Below are 19,825 nucleotides of genomic sequence, written 5' to 3'. Positions count from 1 at the left end.
TGGAATCAGAACCATCCAGAAGGAACACGATATCTTTTTGGCAGTGTCAACTGAGAAAGGACAGGAAGACAAAAAAAATAAACACCTTTTCAAAGACTGCGCTACTGGACTAGTCATCAAGTGGTGGACGATTTATTTCTGTTTTTCTTTTTGAAAGAACCTAGCACTGACTTCTTTAATTGTAAAGAGTAGCTATGCAGACCACCAACTATCTTTAAATACTCATGTGGAGCTAAACACGTATCAAACTTAATTCTTTTCTTTTCTCTCAATCTAGGTTAAACAGGTCAGGTAGCCTTTCAGGCCAGCAAGAGGCTGTGCTTGTTAACATACCAGTGACTGTTGGTGATTCTGGGGAGGCGTCAATAACCACAGCCTCCACGGAGGACTGAAGTTGCTGTTGGACACTGGGAAGGTCGGTGAATTCAGACACAGAGAGAGCATAACTGGGATCGTTTGATATCTCCTGCAGTTGTCTGCTATCAGCACTCCTGGTTCCAATTGCAAAGATCAAGACACCCAGCTGTTTGAGAGCAGAGGCTGGTGCATCAACACTGTCAAAAGACCTTCCACCACTTAGCAATATTAGGACCTGTGGAACTCCTTCCGGGCGCCTGCTTCCGGCAGAGGCCGTGAAGACATTATCCCCCAGGTACTGGAGGGCTGCTCCAGTGTTGAGGGGCCTTCCCCCTTTGTGCCTCAAACCTCTGACAGTGTCGAGGATCTCGGCTTTTGTGGTGTACGTGTTCAGATAAAACTGGACAGCTGGATCTCTGCTGTACTGAACCACTGAGACACGGTCTTTGTTGTCATCCACACTGAGTGTCTCTACTACTCTTTGGACAAAGTCTCGCATAGCTGGGAATCCACTTCTAGTACTATCAGATCCATCCAACAAGAACACAACATCCTTTCCTGGTGCCTTTCTCTCCACTAGGGAACATAGAAATTCAGACATATTTAGGTTCATGTGTTGAAAACGTTTCCGATGTGAAAGTCATATGACGAAAGCTAACCTCCATGTTTACACCTTACTTAACAAATTGCAGGCAAACCTGTTTTGTCAAAGTGGCACCGGCTGACCTCAACTTAGTAAAATACGCTTTAATGCAGTTCATGTTGCATCCTACCATGCTTTTGGAAGGTAAAAATCAGTCACTTTCTTACCAGGTACTATTGGTGTCACAGATGGGGCCCTCACTGGCACTGTGCTCATTACAGAGGAGAGCTGTTCTTGGACACTGGGGAGGTCAGTGAACTCAGTTACCGATAGAGCGTAACTAGGGTCATATGATATCTTCTGCAGTTCACTCTTGTCAGAGCCCCTTGTTCCAATGCCAATCACAACGACGCCCTGCTGTTTGAGAGCAGAGGCTGGGGTATCTACATTGTCAAAAGACCTTCCGCCATTTAGCAGGATCAACATCTGTGGAACACCTTGCAGGCGTCTACTCCCGGAGGAGTTTGTAAAGACGTTGTCCCTGACGTATTGGAGGGCTGCCCCGGTGTTGAGGGGTCTGCCTCCTCTGTGTTTCAGCCCTCTGACCGAATCCAAAACATCCTCTCTTGTGGTGTACGTGTTCAGATAGAAATTGACCTCTGCATCTCTGCTGTACTGGACCACAGAGACACGGTCTTTGTTTTGTCCCACATTGAGTTTCTCCACAACTCTCTCAACAAACTCACGCATGGCGGGGAAGCCATACCTTGTGGAATCAGAACCATCCAGAAGGAACACGATATCTTTTTTGGCAGTGTCAACTGAGAAAAGACAGGAAGACAAAAAAAAATAAACACCTTTTCAAAGACTGCGCTACTGGACTAGTCATCAAGTGGTGGACGATTTATTTCTGTTTTTCTTTTTGAAAGAACCTAGCACTGACTTCTTTAATTGTAAAGAGTAGCTATGCAGACCACCAACTATCTTTAAATACTCATGTGGAGCTAAACACGTATCAAACTTAATTCTTTTCTTTTCTCTCAATCTAGGTTAAACAGGTCAGGTAGCCTTTCAGAACAGCAAGAGGCTGTGCTTGTTAACATACCAGTGACTGTTGGTGATTCTGGGGAGGCGTCAATAACCACAGCCTCCACGGAGGACTGAAGTTGCTGTTGGACACTGGGAAGGTCGGTGAATTCAGACACAGAGAGAGCATAACTGGGATCGTTTGATATCTCCTGCAGTTGTCTGCTATCAGCACTCCTGGTTCCAATTGCAAAGATCAAGACACCCAGCTGTTTGAGAGCAGAGGCTGGTGCATCAACACTGTCAAAAGACCTTCCACCACTTAGCAATATTAGGACCTGTGGAACTCCTTCCGGGCGCCTGCTTCCGGCAGAGGCCGTGAAGACATTATCCCCCAGGTACTGGAGGGCTGCTCCAGTGTTGAGGGGCCTTCCGCCTTTGTGCCTCAAACCTCTGACAGTGTCGAGGATCTCGGCTTTTGTGGTGTACGTGTTCAGATAAAACTGGACAGCTGGATCTCTGCTGTACTGAACCACTGAGACACGGTCTTTGTTGTCATCCACACTGAGTGTCTCTACTACTCTTTGGACAAAGTCTCGCATAGCTGGGAATCCACTTCTAGTACTATCAGATCCATCCAACAAGAACACAACATCCTTTCCTGGTGCCTTTCTCTCCACTAGGGAACATAGAAATTCAGACATATTTAGGTTCATGTGTTGAAAACGTTTCCGATGTGAAAGTCATATGACGAAAGCTAACCTCCATGTTTACACCTTACTTAACAAATTGCAGGCAAACCTGTTTTGTCAAAGTGGCACCGGCTGACCTCAACTTAGTAAAATACGCTTTAATGCAGTTCATGTTGCATCCTACCATGCTTTTGGAAGGTAAAAATCAGTCACTTTCTTACCAGGTACTATTGGTGTCACAGATGGGGCCCTCACTGGCACTGTGCTCATTACAGAGGAGAGCTGTTCTTGGACACTGGGGAGGTCAGTGAACTCAGTTACCGATAGAGCGTAACTAGGGTCATATGATATCTTCTGCAGTTCACTCTTGTCAGAGCCCCTTGTTCCAATGCCAATCACAACGACGCCCTGCTGTTTGAGAGCAGAGGCTGGGGTATCTACATTGTCAAAAGACCTTCCGCCATTTAGCAGGATCAACATCTGTGGAACACCTTGCAGGCGTCTACTCCCGGAGGAGTTTGTAAAGACGTTGTCCCTGACGTATTGGAGGGCTGCCCCGGTGTTGAGGGGTCTGCCTCCTCTGTGTTTCAGCCCTCTGACCGAATCCAAAACATCCTCTCTTGTGGTGTACGTGTTCAGATAGAAATTGACCTCTGCATCTCTGCTGTACTGGACCACAGAGACACGGTCTTTGTTTTGTCCCACATTGAGTTTCTCCACAACTCTCTCAACAAACTCACGCATGGCGGGGAAGCCATACCTTGTGGAATCAGAACCATCCAGAAGGAACACGATATCTTTTTGGCAGTGTCAACTGAGAAAAGACAGGAAGACAAAAAAAATAAACACCTTTTCAAAGACTGCGCTACTGGACTAGTCATCAAGTGGTGGACGATTTATTTCTGTTTTTCTTTGTGAAAGAACCTAGCACTGACTTCTTTAATTGTAAAGAGTAGCTATGCAGACCACCAACTATCTTTAAATACTCATGTGGAGCTAAACACGTATCAAACTTAATTCTTTTCTTTTCTCTCAATCTAGGTTAAACAGGTCAGGTAGCCTTTCAGGCCAGCAAGAGGCTGTGCTTGTTAACATACCAGTGACTGTTGGTGATTCTGGGGAGGCGTCAATAACCACAGCCTCCACGGAGGACTGAAGTTGCTGTTGGACACTGGGAAGGTCGGTGAATTCAGACACAGAGAGAGCATAACTGGGATCGTTTGATATCTCCTGCAGTTGTCTGCTATCAGCACTCCTGGTTCCAATTGCAAAGATCAAGACACCCAGCTGTTTGAGAGCAGAGGCTGGTGCATCAACACTGTCAAAAGACCTTCCACCACTTAGCAATATTAGGACCTGTGGAACTCCTTCCGGGCGCCTGCTTCCGGCAGAGGCCGTGAAGACATTATCCCCCAGGTACTGGAGGGCTGCTCCAGTGTTGAGGGGCCTTCCGCCTTTGTGCCTCAAACCTCTGACAGTGTCGAGGATCTCGGCTTTTGTGGTGTACGTGTTCAGATAAAACTGGACAGCTGGATCTCTGCTGTACTGAACCACTGAGACACGGTCTTTGTTGTCATCCACACTGAGTGTCTCTACTACTCTTTGGACAAAGTCTCGCATAGCTGGGAATCCACTTCTAGTACTATCAGATCCATCCAACAAGAACACAACATCCTTTCCTGGTGCCTTTCTCTCCACTAGGGAACATAGAAATTCAGACATATTTAGGTTCATGTGTTGAAAACGTTTCCGATGTGAAAGTCATATGACGAAAGCTAACCTCCATGTTTACACCTTACTTAACAAATTGCAGGCAAACCTGTTTTGTCAAAGTGGCACCGGCTGACCTCAACTTAGTAAAATACGCTTTAATGCAGTTCATGTTGCATCCTACCATGCTTTTGGAAGGTAAAAATCAGTCACTTTCTTACCAGGTACTATTGGTGTCACAGATGGGGCCCTCACTGGCACTGTGCTCATTACAGAGGAGAGCTGTTCTTGGACACTGGGGAGGTCAGTGAACTCAGTTACCGATAGAGCGTAACTAGGGTCATATGATATCTTCTGCAGTTCACTCTTGTCAGAGCCCCTTGTTCCAATGCCAATCACAACGACGCCCTGCTGTTTGAGAGCAGAGGCTGGGGTATCTACATTGTCAAAAGACCTTCCGCCATTTAGCAGGATCAACATCTGTGGAACACCTTGCAGGCGTCTACTCCCGGAGGAGTTTGTAAAGACGTTGTCCCTGACGTATTGGAGGGCTGCCCCGGTGTTGAGGGGTCTGCCTCCTCTGTGTTTCAGCCCTCTGACCGAATCCAAAACATCCTCTCTTGTGGTGTACGTGTTCAGATAGAAATTGACCTCTGCATCTCTGCTGTACTGGACCACAGAGACAAGGTCTTTGTTTTGTCCCACATTGAGTTTCTCCACAACTCTCTCAACAAACTCACGCATGGCGGGGAAGCCATACCTTGTGGAATCAGAACCATCCAGAAGGAACACGATATCTTTTTTGGCAGTGTCAACTGAGAAAAGACAGGAAGACAAAAAAAATAAACACCTTTTCAAAGACTGCGCTACTGGACTAGTCATCAAGTGGTGGACGATTTATTTCTGTTTTTCTTTTTGAAAGAACCTAGCACTGACTTCTTTAATTGTAAAGAGTAGCTATGCAGACCACCAACTATCTTTAAATACTCATGTGGAGCTAAACACGTATCAAACTTAATTCTTTTCTTTTCTCTCAATCTAGGTTAAACAGGTCAGGTAGCCTTTCAGGCCAGCAAGAGGCTGTGCTTGTTAACATACCAGTGACTGTTGGTGATTCTGGGGAGGCGTCAATAACCACAGCCTCCACGGAGGACTGAAGTTGCTGTTGGACACTGGGAAGGTCGGTGAATTCAGACACAGAGAGAGCATAACTGGGATCGTTTGATATCTCCTGCAGTTGTCTGCTATCAGCACTCCTGGTTCCAATTGCAAAGATCAAGACACCCAGCTGTTTGAGAGCAGAGGCTGGTGCATCAACACTGTCAAAAGACCTTCCACCACTTAGCAATATTAGGACCTGTGGAACTCCTTCCGGGCGCCTGCTTCCGGCAGAGGCCGTGAAGACATTATCCCCCAGGTACTGGAGGGCTGCTCCAGTGTTGAGGGGCCTTCCGCCTTTGTGCCTCAAACCTCTGACAGTGTCGAGGATCTCGGCTTTTGTGGTGTACGTGTTCAGATAAAACTGGACAGCTGGATCTCTGCTGTACTGAACCACTGAGACACGGTCTTTGTTGTCATCCACACTGAGTGTCTCTACTACTCTTTGGACAAAGTCTCGCATAGCTGGGAATCCACTTCTAGTACTATCAGATCCATCTAACAAGAACACAACATCCTTTCCTGGTGCCTTTCTCTCCACTAGGGAACATAGAAATTCAGACATATTTAGGTTCATGTGTTGAAAACGTTTCCGATGTGAAAGTCATATGACGAAAGCTAACCTCCATGTTTACACCTTACTTAACAAATTGCAGGCAAACCTGTTTTGTCAAAGTGGCACCGGCTGACCTCAACTTAGTAAAATACGCTTTAATGCAGTTCATGTTGCATCCTACCATGCTTTTGGAAGGTAAAAATCAGTCACTTTCTTACCAGGTACTATTGGTGTCACAGATGGGGCCCTCACTGGCACTGTGCTCATTACAGAGGAGAGCTGTTCTTGGACACTGGGGAGGTCAGTGAACTCAGTTACCGATAGAGCGTAACTAGGGTCATATGATATCTTCTGCAGTTCACTCTTGTCAGAGCCCCTTGTTCCAATGCCAATCACAACGACGCCCTGCTGTTTGAGAGCAGAGGCTGGGGTATCTACATTGTCAAAAGACCTTCCGCCATTTAGCAGGATCAACATCTGTGGAACACCTTGCAGGCGTCTACTCCCGGAGGAGTTTGTAAAGACGTTGTCCCTGACGTATTGGAGGGCTGCCCCGGTGTTGAGGGGTCTGCCTCCTCTGTGTTTCAGCCCTCTGACCGAATCCAAAACATCCTCTCTTGTGGTGTACGTGTTCAGATAGAAATTGACCTCTGCATCTCTGCTGTACTGGACCACAGAGACACGGTCTTTGTTTTGTCCCACATTGAGTTTCTCCACAACTCTCTCAACAAACTCACGCATGGCGGGGAAGCCATACCTTGTGGAATCAGAACCATCCAGAAGGAACACGATATCTTTTTTGGCAGTGTCAACTGAGAAAAGACAGGAAGACAAAAAAAATAAACACCTTTTCAAAGACTGCGCTACTGGACTAGTCATCAAGTGGTGGACGATTTATTTCTGTTTTTCTTTTTGAAAGAACCTAGCACTGACTTCTTTAATTGTAAAGAGTAGCTATGAGGACCACCAACTATCTTTAAATACTCATGTGGAGCTAAACACGTATCAAACTTAATTCTTTTCTTTTCTCTCAATCTAGGTTAAACAGGTCAGGTAGCCTTTCAGGCCAGCAAGAGGCTGTGCTTGTTAACATACCAGTGACTGTTGGTGATTCTGGGGAGGCGTCAATAACCACAGCCTCCACGGAGGACTGAAGTTGCTGTTGGACACTGGGAAGGTCGGTGAATTCAGACACAGAGAGAGCATAACTGGGATCGTTTGATATCTCCTGCAGTTGTCTGCTATCAGCACTCCTGGTTCCAATTGCAAAGATCAAGACACCCAGCTGTTTGAGAGCAGAGGCTGGTGCATCAACACTGTCAAAAGACCTTCCACCACTTAGCAATATTAGGACCTGTGGAACTCCTTCCGGGCGCCTGCTTCCGGCAGAGGCCGTGAAGACATTATCCCCCAGGTACTGGAGGGCTGCTCCAGTGTTGAGGGGCCTTCCGCCTTTGTGCCTCAAACCTCTGACAGTGTCGAGGATCTCGGCTTTTGTGGTGTACGTGTTCAGATAAAACTGGACAGCTGGATCTCTGCTGTACTGAACCACTGAGACACGGTCTTTGTTGTCATCCACACTGAGTGTCTCTACTACTCTTTGGACAAAGTCTCGCATAGCTGGGAATCCACTTCTAGTACTATCAGATCCATCCAACAAGAACACAACATCCTTTCCTGGTGCCTTTCTCTCCACTAGGGAACATAGAAATTCAGACATATTTAGGTTCATGTGTTGAAAACGTTTCCGATGTGAAAGTCATATGACGAAAGCTAACCTCCATGTTTACACCTTACTTAACAAATTGCAGGCAAACCTGTTTTGTCAAAGTGGCACCGGCTGACCTCAACTTAGTAAAATACGCTTTAATGCAGTTCATGTTGCATCCTACCATGCTTTTGGAAGGTAAAAATCAGTCACTTTCTTACCAGGTACTATTGGTGTCACAGATGGGGCCCTCACTGGCACTGTGCTCATTACAGAGGAGAGCTGTTCTTGGACACTGGGGAGGTCAGTGAACTCAGTTACCGATAGAGCGTAACTAGGGTCATATGATATCTTCTGCAGTTCACTCTTGTCAGAGCCCCTTGTTCCAATGCCAATCACAACGACGCCCTGCTGTTTGAGAGCAGAGGCTGGGGTATCTACATTGTCAAAAGACCTTCCGCCATTTAGCAGGATCAACATCTGTGGAACACCTTGCAGGCGTCTACTCCCGGAGGAGTTTGTAAAGACGTTGTCCCTGACGTATTGGAGGGCTGACCCGGTGTTGAGGGGTCTGCCTCCTCTGTGTTTCAGCCCTCTGACCGAATCCAAAACATCCTCTCTTGTGGTGTACGTGTTCAGATAGAAATTGACCTCTGCATCTCTGCTGTACTGGACCACAGAGACACGGTCTTTGTTTTGTCCCACATTGAGTTTCTCCACAACTCTCTCAACAAACTCACGCATGGCGGGGAAGCCATACCTTGTGGAATCAGAACCATCCAGAAGGAACACGATATCTTTTCTGGCAGTGTCAACTGAGAAAGGACAGGAAGACAAAAAAATAAACACCTTTTCAAAGACTGCGCTACTGGACTAGTCATCAAGTGGTGGACGATTTATTTCTGTTTTTCTTTTTGAAAGAACCTAGCACTGACTTCTTTAATTGTAAAGAGTAGCTATGCAGACCACCAACTATCTTTAAATACTCATGTGGAGCTAAACACGTATCAAACTTAATTCTTTTCTTTTCTCTCAATCTAGGTTAAACAGGTCAGGTAGCCTTTCAGGCCAGCAAGAGGCTGTGCTTGTTAACATACCAGTGACTGTTGGTGATTCTGGGGAGGCGTCAATAACCACAGCCTCCACGGAGGACTGAAGTTGCTGTTGGACACTGGGAAGGTCGGTGAATTCAGACACAGAGAGAGCATAACTGGGATCGTTTGATATCTCCTGCAGTTGTCTGCTATCAGCACTCCTGGTTCCAATTGCAAAGATCAAGACACCCAGCTGTTTGAGAGCAGAGGCTGGTGCATCAACACTGTCAAAAGACCTTCCACCACTTAGCAATATTAGGACCTGTGGAACTCCTTCCGGGCGCCTGCTTCCGGCAGAGGCCGTGAAGACATTATCCCCCAGGTACTGGAGGGCTGCTCCAGTGTTGAGGGGCCTTCCGCCTTTGTGCCTCAAACCTCTGACAGTGTCGAGGATCTCGGCTTTTGTGGTGTACGTGTTCAGATAAAACTGGACAGCTGGATCTCTGCTGTACTGAACCACTGAGACACGGTCTTTGTTGTCATCCACACTGAGTGTCTCTACTACTCTTTGGACAAAGTCTCGCATAGCTGGGAATCCACTTCTAGTACTATCAGATCCATCCAACAAGAACACAACATCCTTTCCTGGTGCCTTTCTCTCCACTAGGGAACATAGAAATTCAGACATATTTAGGTTCATGTGTTGAAAACGTTTCCGATGTGAAAGTCATATGACGAAAGCTAACCTCCATGTTTACACCTTACTTAACAAATTGCAGGCAAACCTGTTTTGTCAAAGTGGCACCGGCTGACCTCAACTTAGTAAAATACGCTTTAATGCAGTTCATGTTGCATCCTACCATGCTTTTGGAAGGTAAAAATCAGTCACTTTCTTACCAGGTACTATTGGTGTCACAGATGGGGCCCTCACTGGCACTGTGCTCATTACAGAGGAGAGCTGTTCTTGGACACTGGGGAGGTCAGTGAACTCAGTTACCGATAGAGCGTAACTAGGGTCATATGATATCTTCTGCAGTTCACTCTTGTCAGAGCCCCTTGTTCCAATGCCAATCACAACGACGCCCTGCTGTTTGAGAGCAGAGGCTGGGGTATCTACATTGTCAAAAGACCTTCCGCCATTTAGCAGGATCAACATCTGTGGAACACCTTGCAGGCGTCTACTCCCGGAGGAGTTTGTAAAGACGTTGTCCCTGACGTATTGGAGGGCTGCCCCGGTGTTGAGGGGTCTGCCTCCTCTGTGTTTCAGCCCTCTGACCGAATCCAAAACATCCTCTCTTGTGGTGTACGTGTTCAGATAGAAATTGACCTCTGCATCTCTGCTGTACTGGACCACAGAGACAAGGTCTTTGTTTTGTCCCACATTGAGTTTCTCCACAACTCTCTCAACAAACTCACGCATGGCAGGGAAGCCATACCTTGTGGAATCAGAACCATCCAGAAGGAACACGATATCTTTTTTGGCAGTGTCAACTGAGAAAAGACAGGAAGACAAAAAAAATAAACACCTTTTCAAAGACTGCGCTACTGGACTAGTCATCAAGTGGTGGACGATTTATTTCTGTTTTTCTTTTTGAAAGAACCTAGCACTGACTTCTTTAATTGTAAAGAGTAGCTATGCAGACCACCAACTATCTTTAAATACTCATGTGGAGCTAAACACATATCAAACTTAATTCTTTTCTTTTCTCTCAATCTAGGTTAAACAGGTCAGGTAGCCTTTCAGGCCAGCAAGAGGCTGTGCTTGTTAACATACCAGTGACTGTTGGTGATTCTGGGGAGGCGTCAATAACCACAGCCTCCACGGAGGACTGAAGTTGCTGTTGGACACTGGGAAGGTCGGTGAATTCAGACACAGAGAGAGCATAACTGGGATCGTTTGATATCTCCTGCAGTTGTCTGCTATCAGCACTCCTGGTTCCAATTGCAAAGATCAAGACACCCAGCTGTTTGAGAGCAGAGGCTGGTGCATCAACACTGTCAAAAGACCTTCCACCACTTAGCAATATTAGGACCTGTGGAACTCCTTCCGGGCGCCTGCTTCCGGCAGAGGCCGTGAAGACATTATCCCCCAGGTACTGGAGGGCTGCTCCAGTGTTGAGGGGCCTTCCGCCTTTGTGCCTCAAACCTCTGACAGTGTCGAGGATCTCGGCTTTTGTGGTGTACGTGTTCAGATAAAACTGGACAGCTGGATCTCTGCTGTACTGAACCACTGAGACACGGTCTTTGTTGTCATCCACACTGAGTGTCTCTACTACTCTTTGGACAAAGTCTCGCATAGCTGGGAATCCACTTCTAGTACTATCAGATCCATCCAACAAGAACACAACATCCTTTCCTGGTGCCTTTCTCTCCACTAGGGAACATAGAAATTCAGACATATTTAGGTTCATGTGTTGAAAACGTTTCCGATGTGAAAGTCATATGACGAAAGCTAACCTCCATGTTTACACCTTACTTAACAAATTGCAGGCAAACCTGTTTTGTCAAAGTGGCACCGGCTGACCTCAACTTAGTAAAATACGCTTTAATGCAGTTCATGTTGCATCCTACCATGCTTTTGGAAGGTAAAAATCAGTCACTTTCTTACCAGGTACTATTGGTGTCACAGATGGGGCCCTCACTGGCACTGTGCTCATTACAGAGGAGAGCTGTTCTTGGACACTGGGGAGGTCAGTGAACTCAGTTACCGATAGAGCGTAACTAGGGTCATATGATATCTTCTGCAGTTCACTCTTGTCAGAGCCCCTTGTTCCAATGCCAATCACAACGACGCCCTGCTGTTTGAGAGCAGAGGCTGGGGTATCTACATTGTCAAAAGACCTTCCGCCATTTAGCAGGATCAACATCTGTGGAACACCTTGCAGGCGTCTACTCCCGGAGGAGTTTGTAAAGACGTTGTCCCTGACGTATTGGAGGGCTGCCCCGGTGTTGAGGGGTCTGCCTCCTCTGTGTTTCAGCCCTCTGACCGAATCCAAAACATCCTCTCTTGTGGTGTACGTGTTCAGATAGAAATTGACCTCTGCATCTCTGCTGTACTGGACCACAGAGACACGGTCTTTGTTTTGTCCCACATTGAGTTTCTCCACAACTCTCTCAACAAACTCACGCATGGCGGGGAAGCCATACCTTGTGGAATCAGAACCATCCAGAAGGAACACGATATCTTTTTTGGCAGTGTCAACTGAGAAAAGACAGGAAGACAAAAAAATAAACACCTTTTCAAAGACTGCGCTACTGGACTAGTCATCAAGTGGTGGACAATTTATTTCTGTTTTTCTTTGTGAAAGAACCTAGCACTGACTTCTTTAATTGTAAAGAGTAGCTATGCAGACCACCAACTATCTTTAAATACTCATGTGGAGCTAAACACGTATCAAACTTAATTCTTTTCTTTTCTCTCAATCTAGGTTAAACAGGTCAGGTAGCCTTTCAGGCCAGCAAGAGGCTGTGCTTGTTAACATACCAGTGACTGTTGGTGATTCTGGGGAGGCGTCAATAACCACAGCCTCCACGGAGGACTGAAGTTGCTGTTGGACACTGGGAAGGTCGGTGAATTCAGACACAGAGAGAGCATAACTGGGATCGTTTGATATCTCCTGCAGTTGTCTGCTATCAGCACTCCTGGTTCCAATTGCAAAGATCAAGACACCCAGCTGTTTGAGAGCAGAGGCTGGTGCATCAACACTGTCAAAAGACCTTCCACCACTTAGCAATATTAGGACCTGTGGAACTCCTTCCGGGCGCCTGCTTCCGGCAGAGGCCGTGAAGACATTATCCCCCAGGTACTGGAGGGCTGCTCCAGTGTTGAGGGGCCTTCCGCCTTTGTGCCTCAAACCTCTGACAGTGTCGAGGATCTCGGCTTTTGTGGTGTACGTGTTCAGATAAAACTGGACAGCTGGATCTCTGCTGTACTGAACCACTGAGACACGGTCTTTGTTGTCATCCACACTGAGTGTCTCTACTACTCTTTGGACAAAGTCTCGCATAGCTGGGAATCCACTTCTAGTACTATCAGATCCATCCAACAAGAACACAACATCCTTTCCTGGTGCCTTTCTCTCCACTAGGGAACATAGAAATTCAGACATATTTAGGTTCATGTGTTGAAAACGTTTCCGATGTGAAAGTCATATGACGAAAGCTAACCTCCATGTTTACACCTTACTTAACAAATTGCAGGCAAACCTGTTTTGTCAAAGTGGCACCGGCTGACCTCAACTTAGTAAAATACGCTTTAATGCAGTTCATGTTGCATCCTACCATGCTTTTGGAAGGTAAAAATCAGTCACTTTCTTACCAGGTACTATTGGTGTCACAGATGGGGCCCTCACTGGCACTGTGCTCATTACAGAGGAGAGCTGTTCTTGGACACTGGGGAGGTCAGTGAACTCAGTTACCGATAGAGCGTAACTAGGGTCATATGATATCTTCTGCAGTTCACTCTTGTCAGAGCCCCTTGTTCCAATGCCAATCACAACGACGCCCTGCTGTTTGAGAGCAGAGGCTGGGGTATCTACATTGTCAAAAGACCTTCCGCCATTTAGCAGGATCAACATCTGTGGAACACCTTGCAGGCGTCTACTCCCGGAGGAGTTTGTAAAGACGTTGTCCCTGACGTATTGGAGGGCTGCCCCGGTGTTGAGGGGTCTGCCTCCTCTGTGTTTCAGCCCTCTGACCGAATCCAAAACATCCTCTCTTGTGGTGTACGTGTTCAGATAGAAATTGACCTCTGCATCTCTGCTGTACTGGACCACAGAGACACGGTCTTTGTTTTGTCCCACATTGAGTTTCTCCACAACTCTCTCAACAAACTCACGCATGGCGGGGAAGCCATACCTTGTGGAATCAGAACCATCCAGAAGGAACACGATATCTTTTTTGGCAGTGTCAACTGAGAAAAGACAGGAAGACAAAAAAAATAAACACCTTTTCAAAGACTGCGCTACTGGACTAGTCATCAAGTGGTGGACGATTTATTTCTGTTTTTCTTTTTGAAAGAACCTAGCACTGACTTCTTTAATTGTAAAGAGTAGCTATGAGGACCACCAACTATCTTTAAATACTCATGTGGAGCTAAACACGTATCAAACTTAATTCTTTTCTTTTCTCTCAATCTAGGTTAAACAGGTCAGGTAGCCTTTCAGGCCAGCAAGAGGCTGTGCTTGTTAACATACCAGTGACTGTTGGTGATTCTGGGGAGGCGTCAATAACCACAGCCTCCACGGAGGACTGAAGTTGCTGTTGGACACTGGGAAGGTCGGTGAATTCAGACACAGAGAGAGCATAACTGGGATCGTTTGATATCTCCTGCAGTTGTCTGCTATCAGCACTCCTGGTTCCAATTGCAAAGATCAAGACACCCAGCTGTTTGAGAGCAGAGGCTGGTGCATCAACACTGTCAAAAGACCTTCCACCACTTAGCAATATTAGGACCTGTGGAACTCCTTCCGGGCGCCTGCTTCCGGCAGAGGCCGTGAAGACATTATCCCCCAGGTACTGGAGGGCTGCTCCAGTGTTGAGGGGCCTTCCGCCTTTGTGCCTCAAACCTCTGACAGTGTCGAGGATCTCGGCTTTTGTGGTGTACGTGTTCAGATAAAACTGGACAGCTGGATCTCTGCTGTACTGAACCACTGAGACACGGTCTTTGTTGTCATCCACACTGAGTGTCTCTACTACTCTTTGGACAAAGTCTCGCATAGCTGGGAATCCACTTCTAGTACTATCAGATCCATCCAACAAGAACACAACATCCTTTCCTGGTGCCTTTCTCTCCACTAGGGAACATAGAAATTCAGACATATTTAGGTTCATGTGTTGAAAACATTTCCGATGTGAAAGTCATATGACGAAAGCTAACCTCCATGTTTACACCTTACTTAACAAATTGCAGGCAAACCTGTTTTGTCAAAGTGGCACCGGCTGACCTCAACTTAGTAAAATACGCTTTAATGCAGTTCATGTTGCATCCTACCATGCTTTTGGAAGGTAAAAATCAGTCACTTTCTTACCAGGTACTATTGGTGTCACAGATGGGGCCCTCACTGGCACTGTGCTCATTACAGAGGAGAGCTGTTCTTGGACACTGGGGAGGTCAGTGAACTCAGTTACCGATAGAGCGTAACTAGGGTCATATGATATCTTCTGCAGTTCACTCTTGTCAGAGCCCCTTGTTCCAATGCCAATCACAACGACGCCCTGCTGTTTGAGAGCAGAGGCTGGGGTATCTACATTGTCAAAAGACCTTCCGCCATTTAGCAGGATCAACATCTGTGGAACACCTTGCAGGCGTCTACTCCCGGAGGAGTTTGTAAAGACGTTGTCCCTGACGTATTGGAGGGCTGACCCGGTGTTGAGGGGTCTGCCTCCTCTGTGTTTCAGCCCTCTGACCGAATCCAAAACATCCTCTCTTGTGGTGTACGTGTTCAGATAGAAATTGACCTCTGCATCTCTGCTGTACTGGACCACAGAGACACGGTCTTTGTTTTGTCCCACATTGAGTTTCTCCACAACTCTCTCAACAAACTCACGCATGGCGGGGAAGCCATACCTTGTGGAATCAGAACCATCCAGAAGGAACACGATATCTTTTCTGGCAGTGTCAACTGAGAAAGGACAGGAAGACAAAAAAATAAACACCTTTTCAAAGACTGCGCTACTGGACTAGTCATCAAGTGGTGGACGATTTATTTCTGTTTTTCTTTTTGAAAGAACCTAGCACTGACTTCTTTAATTGTAAAGAGTAGCTATGCAGACCACCAACTATCTTTAAATACTCATGTGGAGCTAAACACGTATCAAACTTAATTCTTTTCTTTTCTCTCAATCTAGGTTAAACAGGTCAGGTAGCCTTTCAGGCCAGCAAGAGGCTGTGCTTGTTAACATACCAGTGACTGTTGGTGATTCTGGGGAGGCGTCAATAACCACAGCCTCCACGGAGGACTGAAGTTGCTGTTGGACACTGGGAAGGTCGGTGAATTCAGACACAGAGAGAGCATAACTGGGATCGTTTGATATCTCCTGCAGTTGTCTGCTATCAGCACTCCTGGTTCCAATTGCAAAGATCAAGACACCCAGCTGTTTGAGAGCAGAGGCTGGTGCATCAACACTGTCAAAAGACCTTCCACCACTTAGCAATATTAGGACCTGTGGAACTCCTTCCGGGCGCCTGCTTCCGGCAGAGGCCGTGAAGACATTATCCCCCAGGTACTGGAGGGCTGCTCCAGTGTTGAGGGGCCTTCCGCCTTTGTGCCTCAAACCTCTGACAGTGTCGAGGATCTCGGCTTTTGTGGTGTACGTGTTCAGATAAAACTGGACAGCTGGATCTCTGCTGTACTGAACCACTGAGACACGGTCTTTGTTGTCATCCACACTGAGTGTCTCTACTACTCTTTGGACAAAGTCTCGCATAGCTGGGAATCCACTTCTAGTACTATCAGATCCATCCAACAAGAACACAACATCCTTTCCTGGTGCCTTTCTCTCCACTAGGGAACATAGAAATTCAGACATATTTAGGTTCATGTGTTGAAAACGTTTCCGATGTGAAAGTCATATGACGAAAGCTAACCTCCATGTTTACACCTTACTTAACAAATTGCAGGCAAACCTGTTTTGTCAAAGTGGCACCGGCTGACCTCAACTTAGTAAAATACGCTTTAATGCAGTTCATGTTGCATCCTACCATGCTTTTGGAAGGTAAAAATCAGTCACTTTCTTACCAGGTACTATTGGTGTCACAGATGGGGCCCTCACTGGCACTGTGCTCATTACAGAGGAGAGCTGTTCTTGGACACTGGGGAGGTCAGTGAACTCAGTTACCGATAGAGCGTAACTAGGGTCATATGATATCTTCTGCAGTTCACTCTTGTCAGAGCCCCTTGTTCCAATGCCAATCACAACGACGCCCTGCTGTTTGAGAGCAGAGGCTGGGGTATCTACATTGTCAAAAGACCTTCCGCCATTTAGCAGGATCAACATCTGTGGAACACCTTGCAGGCGTCTACTCCCGGAGGAGTTTGTAAAGACGTTGTCCCTGACGTATTGGAGGGCTGCCCCGGTGTTGAGGGGTCTGCCTCCTCTGTGTTTCAGCCCTCTGACCGAATCCAAAACATCCTCTCTTGTGGTGTACGTGTTCAGATAGAAATTGACCTCTGCATCTCTGCTGTACTGGACCACAGAGACACGGTCTTTGTTTTGTCCCACATTGAGTTTCTCCACAACTCTCTCAACAAACTCACGCATGGCGGGGAAGCCATACCTTGTGGAATCAGAACCATCCAGAAGGAACACGATATCTTTTTGGCAGTGTCAACTGAGAAAAGACAGGAAGACAAAAAAATAAACACCTTTTCAAAGACTGCGCTACTGGACTAGTCATCAAGCGGTGGACGATTTATTTCTGTTTTTCTTTTTGAAAGAACCTAGCACTGACTTCTTTAATTGTAAAGAGTAGCTATGCAGACCACCAACTATCTTTAAATACTCATGTGGAGCTAAACACGTATCAAACTTAATTCTTTTCTTTTCTCTCAATCTAGGTTAAACAAGTCAGGTAGCCTTTCAGGCCAGCAAGAGGCTGTGCTTGTTAACATACCAGTGACTGTTGGTGATTCTGCGGAGGCGTCAATAACCACAGCCTCCACGGAGGACTGAAGTTGCTGTTGGACACTGGGAAGGTCGGTGAATTCAGACACAGAGAGAGCATAACTGGGATCGTTTGATATCTCCTGCAGTTGTCTGCTATCAGCACTCCTGGTTCCAATTGCAAAGATCAAGACACCCAGCTGTTTGAGAGCAGAGGCTGGTGCATCAACACTGTCAAAAGACCTTCCACCACTTAGCAATATTAGGACCTGTGGAACTCCTTCCGGGCGCCTGCTTCCGGCAGAGGCCGTGAAGACATTATCCCCCAGGTACTGGAGGGCTGCTCCAGTGTTGAGGGGCCTTCCGCCTTTGTGCCTCAAACCTCTGACAGTGTCGAGGATCTCGGCTTTTGTGGTGTACGTGTTCAGATAGAACTGGACAGCTGGATCTCTGCTGTACTGAACCACTGAGACACGGTCTTTGTTGTCATCCACACTGAGTGTCTCTATTACTCTTTGGACAAAGTCTCGCATAGCTGGGAATCCACTTCTAGTACTATCAGATCCATCCAACAAGAACACAACATCCTTTCCTGGTGCTTTTCTCTCCACTAGGGAACACAGAAATTCAGACATATTTTGGTTTATGTATCAAAACTTTTCCCATGTGAAAGTCAGATGATAAAAGCTAGCCTCCATGTTTACACCTTACTTTACTATTGCAGGCAGATACCCTAACATACGCTTTTATACATTTCAATTTGCGTTGTGTACGTATTTGGGATTTAAATGTGAAAATAAATTCACAAAAATCACTTATTAGAACAATGTAATTTACCTCATTTGCGTTGTTACAATGCTTTCCACTTCCCTGACAAATTTTCATATTTCACTGACAATTATATCTTTTTATATACAAAATGACACAAAAGAATTAATCAATGACTTTTGGTTTCTATTTCACGGAAATGACCATCCTCATATTTTCTGTTCTTTATAGACAACAGAAATCAGTGGCAAGTATATCCCCAGCATTATATTAAAAAATTAGAGCCCATAGGTTTAAAGGTATTCTTTTCTTAACTCAAATCTACCACCAAGAACAAATGAAACCAATTTAACTTTTATAATTATCTTTAATGAATGTCTCCAACAATTTGCATTTCTTCTACTTTTCCTTTTATCATTTTCTTTTCTTAAACACTTTAAGGGCAATGTGAAACACAGTAAACACATGTATAATAATTAATTCAAACAACAGCCGAATCAGAGATCAGGGGAAAGTTCCTATCGGCCAGGTTAACTGAGTAGAAATATTTCCTGCTAAGTATGGCTATCCCACCTAAACTTAATAAATAAAAAAGGTGCAGTGATAGATGTTAAAATATTTACTAAGAACTTTTTACGCTATTTTAAGGCAGCATATGAAAATATATTGTTTGGCCTATTTAGGATAACTGTGTCTCATATTTTATAGTTGCAATTATAATTACTGTTTACAATTCTTTAAATTTTTCAATTAAGTAATGAATCAGAAACAAAATACATATCTTTTTTAATGGTACACTATACCATACTGTATACTCTTTTCCTTTTTCCTGCCACCATTATAACACCTTAGCACTGTGCCAGTGTTTCCAAAAGAATCAGATAGCTGTTGAGTTCATACAATATGAACCTCCTTTAGACTGTTATGTACTATAACCCTAAAATTCCACCAGGCACAGCTTTATGACGTCACGTCTGCAACACAATTTGGCTCTGTCACTTCCTGTCAATGTCTTGCAATGCTATAAAACCACGCCAGGTGATATTCTGGGGTAATGGCACAACAAATACCGCCTCTGTACATTTGTCAGGCAAGGAGTAATGTTTGCTCCAACTTATAAAAGTAATAATAAAAGTAATAACAATAAGAGTCAAAGAAAAGTCTAATAAATATTCAGTATTTATAGTGTATGTATTGATCCTGCTTCCCCTTACAGAATTTAGAAGTTAGGAATTCCCATATTAGGAAAAGCTGGGCATTTGAGTATAAACTGAATCATACAATATACAGTATGTGTGCAATTATTCTTACCGATCACTCCTGTTTTTGAAATTTCCTTTTTCAAATTTTCCTCTGCAATTGCAGCAACAACTTGTTCTTGTATACTTGGAAGTTCAGCCATTTCAGAAACTGATAAAGTGTAACTTGGTGCACGTGATATCCTCTCCATTTCTTTGTGGTCAGAGTTTTTCGTTCCAATTGTTAATATTGTGACATTGCTTTCTTTTAAAGAAGCAACAGGCAAATCCACACTGTCACTTGATGGTCCACTACTTAAAACAACAAGAACTTGTGGCACATTGGAAGTGTATCTGCTTCCTGAGGCAGCTGTGAATACATTTTCTTTAA

The 19,825-nt window shown here is 45.4% G+C and overlaps 1 protein-coding gene across 28 annotated transcripts in view; it reads right to left on the bottom strand.

Annotated features, from left to right (window-relative positions):
• Positions 1-19,825, bottom strand: part of LOC127365014 (collagen alpha-3(VI) chain) — a 125,268-nt gene that overhangs the window by 81,497 nt on the left and 23,946 nt on the right. For 3 of the 28 annotated variants that reach the window (XM_051402649.1, XM_051402667.1, XM_051402668.1), the window contains 2 exons: positions 10,261-10,315; positions 8,012-8,550 (listed from right to left, as the gene is read on the bottom strand). The exons of 21 other annotated variants lie outside the window; for them this stretch is intronic. In XM_051402649.1, coding sequence (XP_051258609.1) covers positions 8,012-8,550; positions 10,261-10,315 — 594 coding nt within the window. Of the gene's footprint in view, positions 1-1,167; positions 1,762-2,879; positions 3,419-4,589; positions 5,020-8,011; positions 8,551-10,260; positions 10,316-19,825 lie in introns of all 28 variants that reach the window. 4 more of the 28 variants (XM_051402653.1, XM_051402650.1, XM_051402651.1 and 1 more) reach the window with 4 other exon arrangements.

Source organism: Dicentrarchus labrax, unplaced genomic scaffold (assembly GCF_905237075.1).
Source record: "Dicentrarchus labrax unplaced genomic scaffold, dlabrax2021, whole genome shotgun sequence".
NCBI lineage: Eukaryota > Metazoa > Chordata > Actinopteri > Moronidae > Dicentrarchus > Dicentrarchus labrax.
The sequence above is the reverse complement of the archived record's forward strand: the minus strand, read 5'-3'. Positions and strand labels throughout refer to the sequence as shown.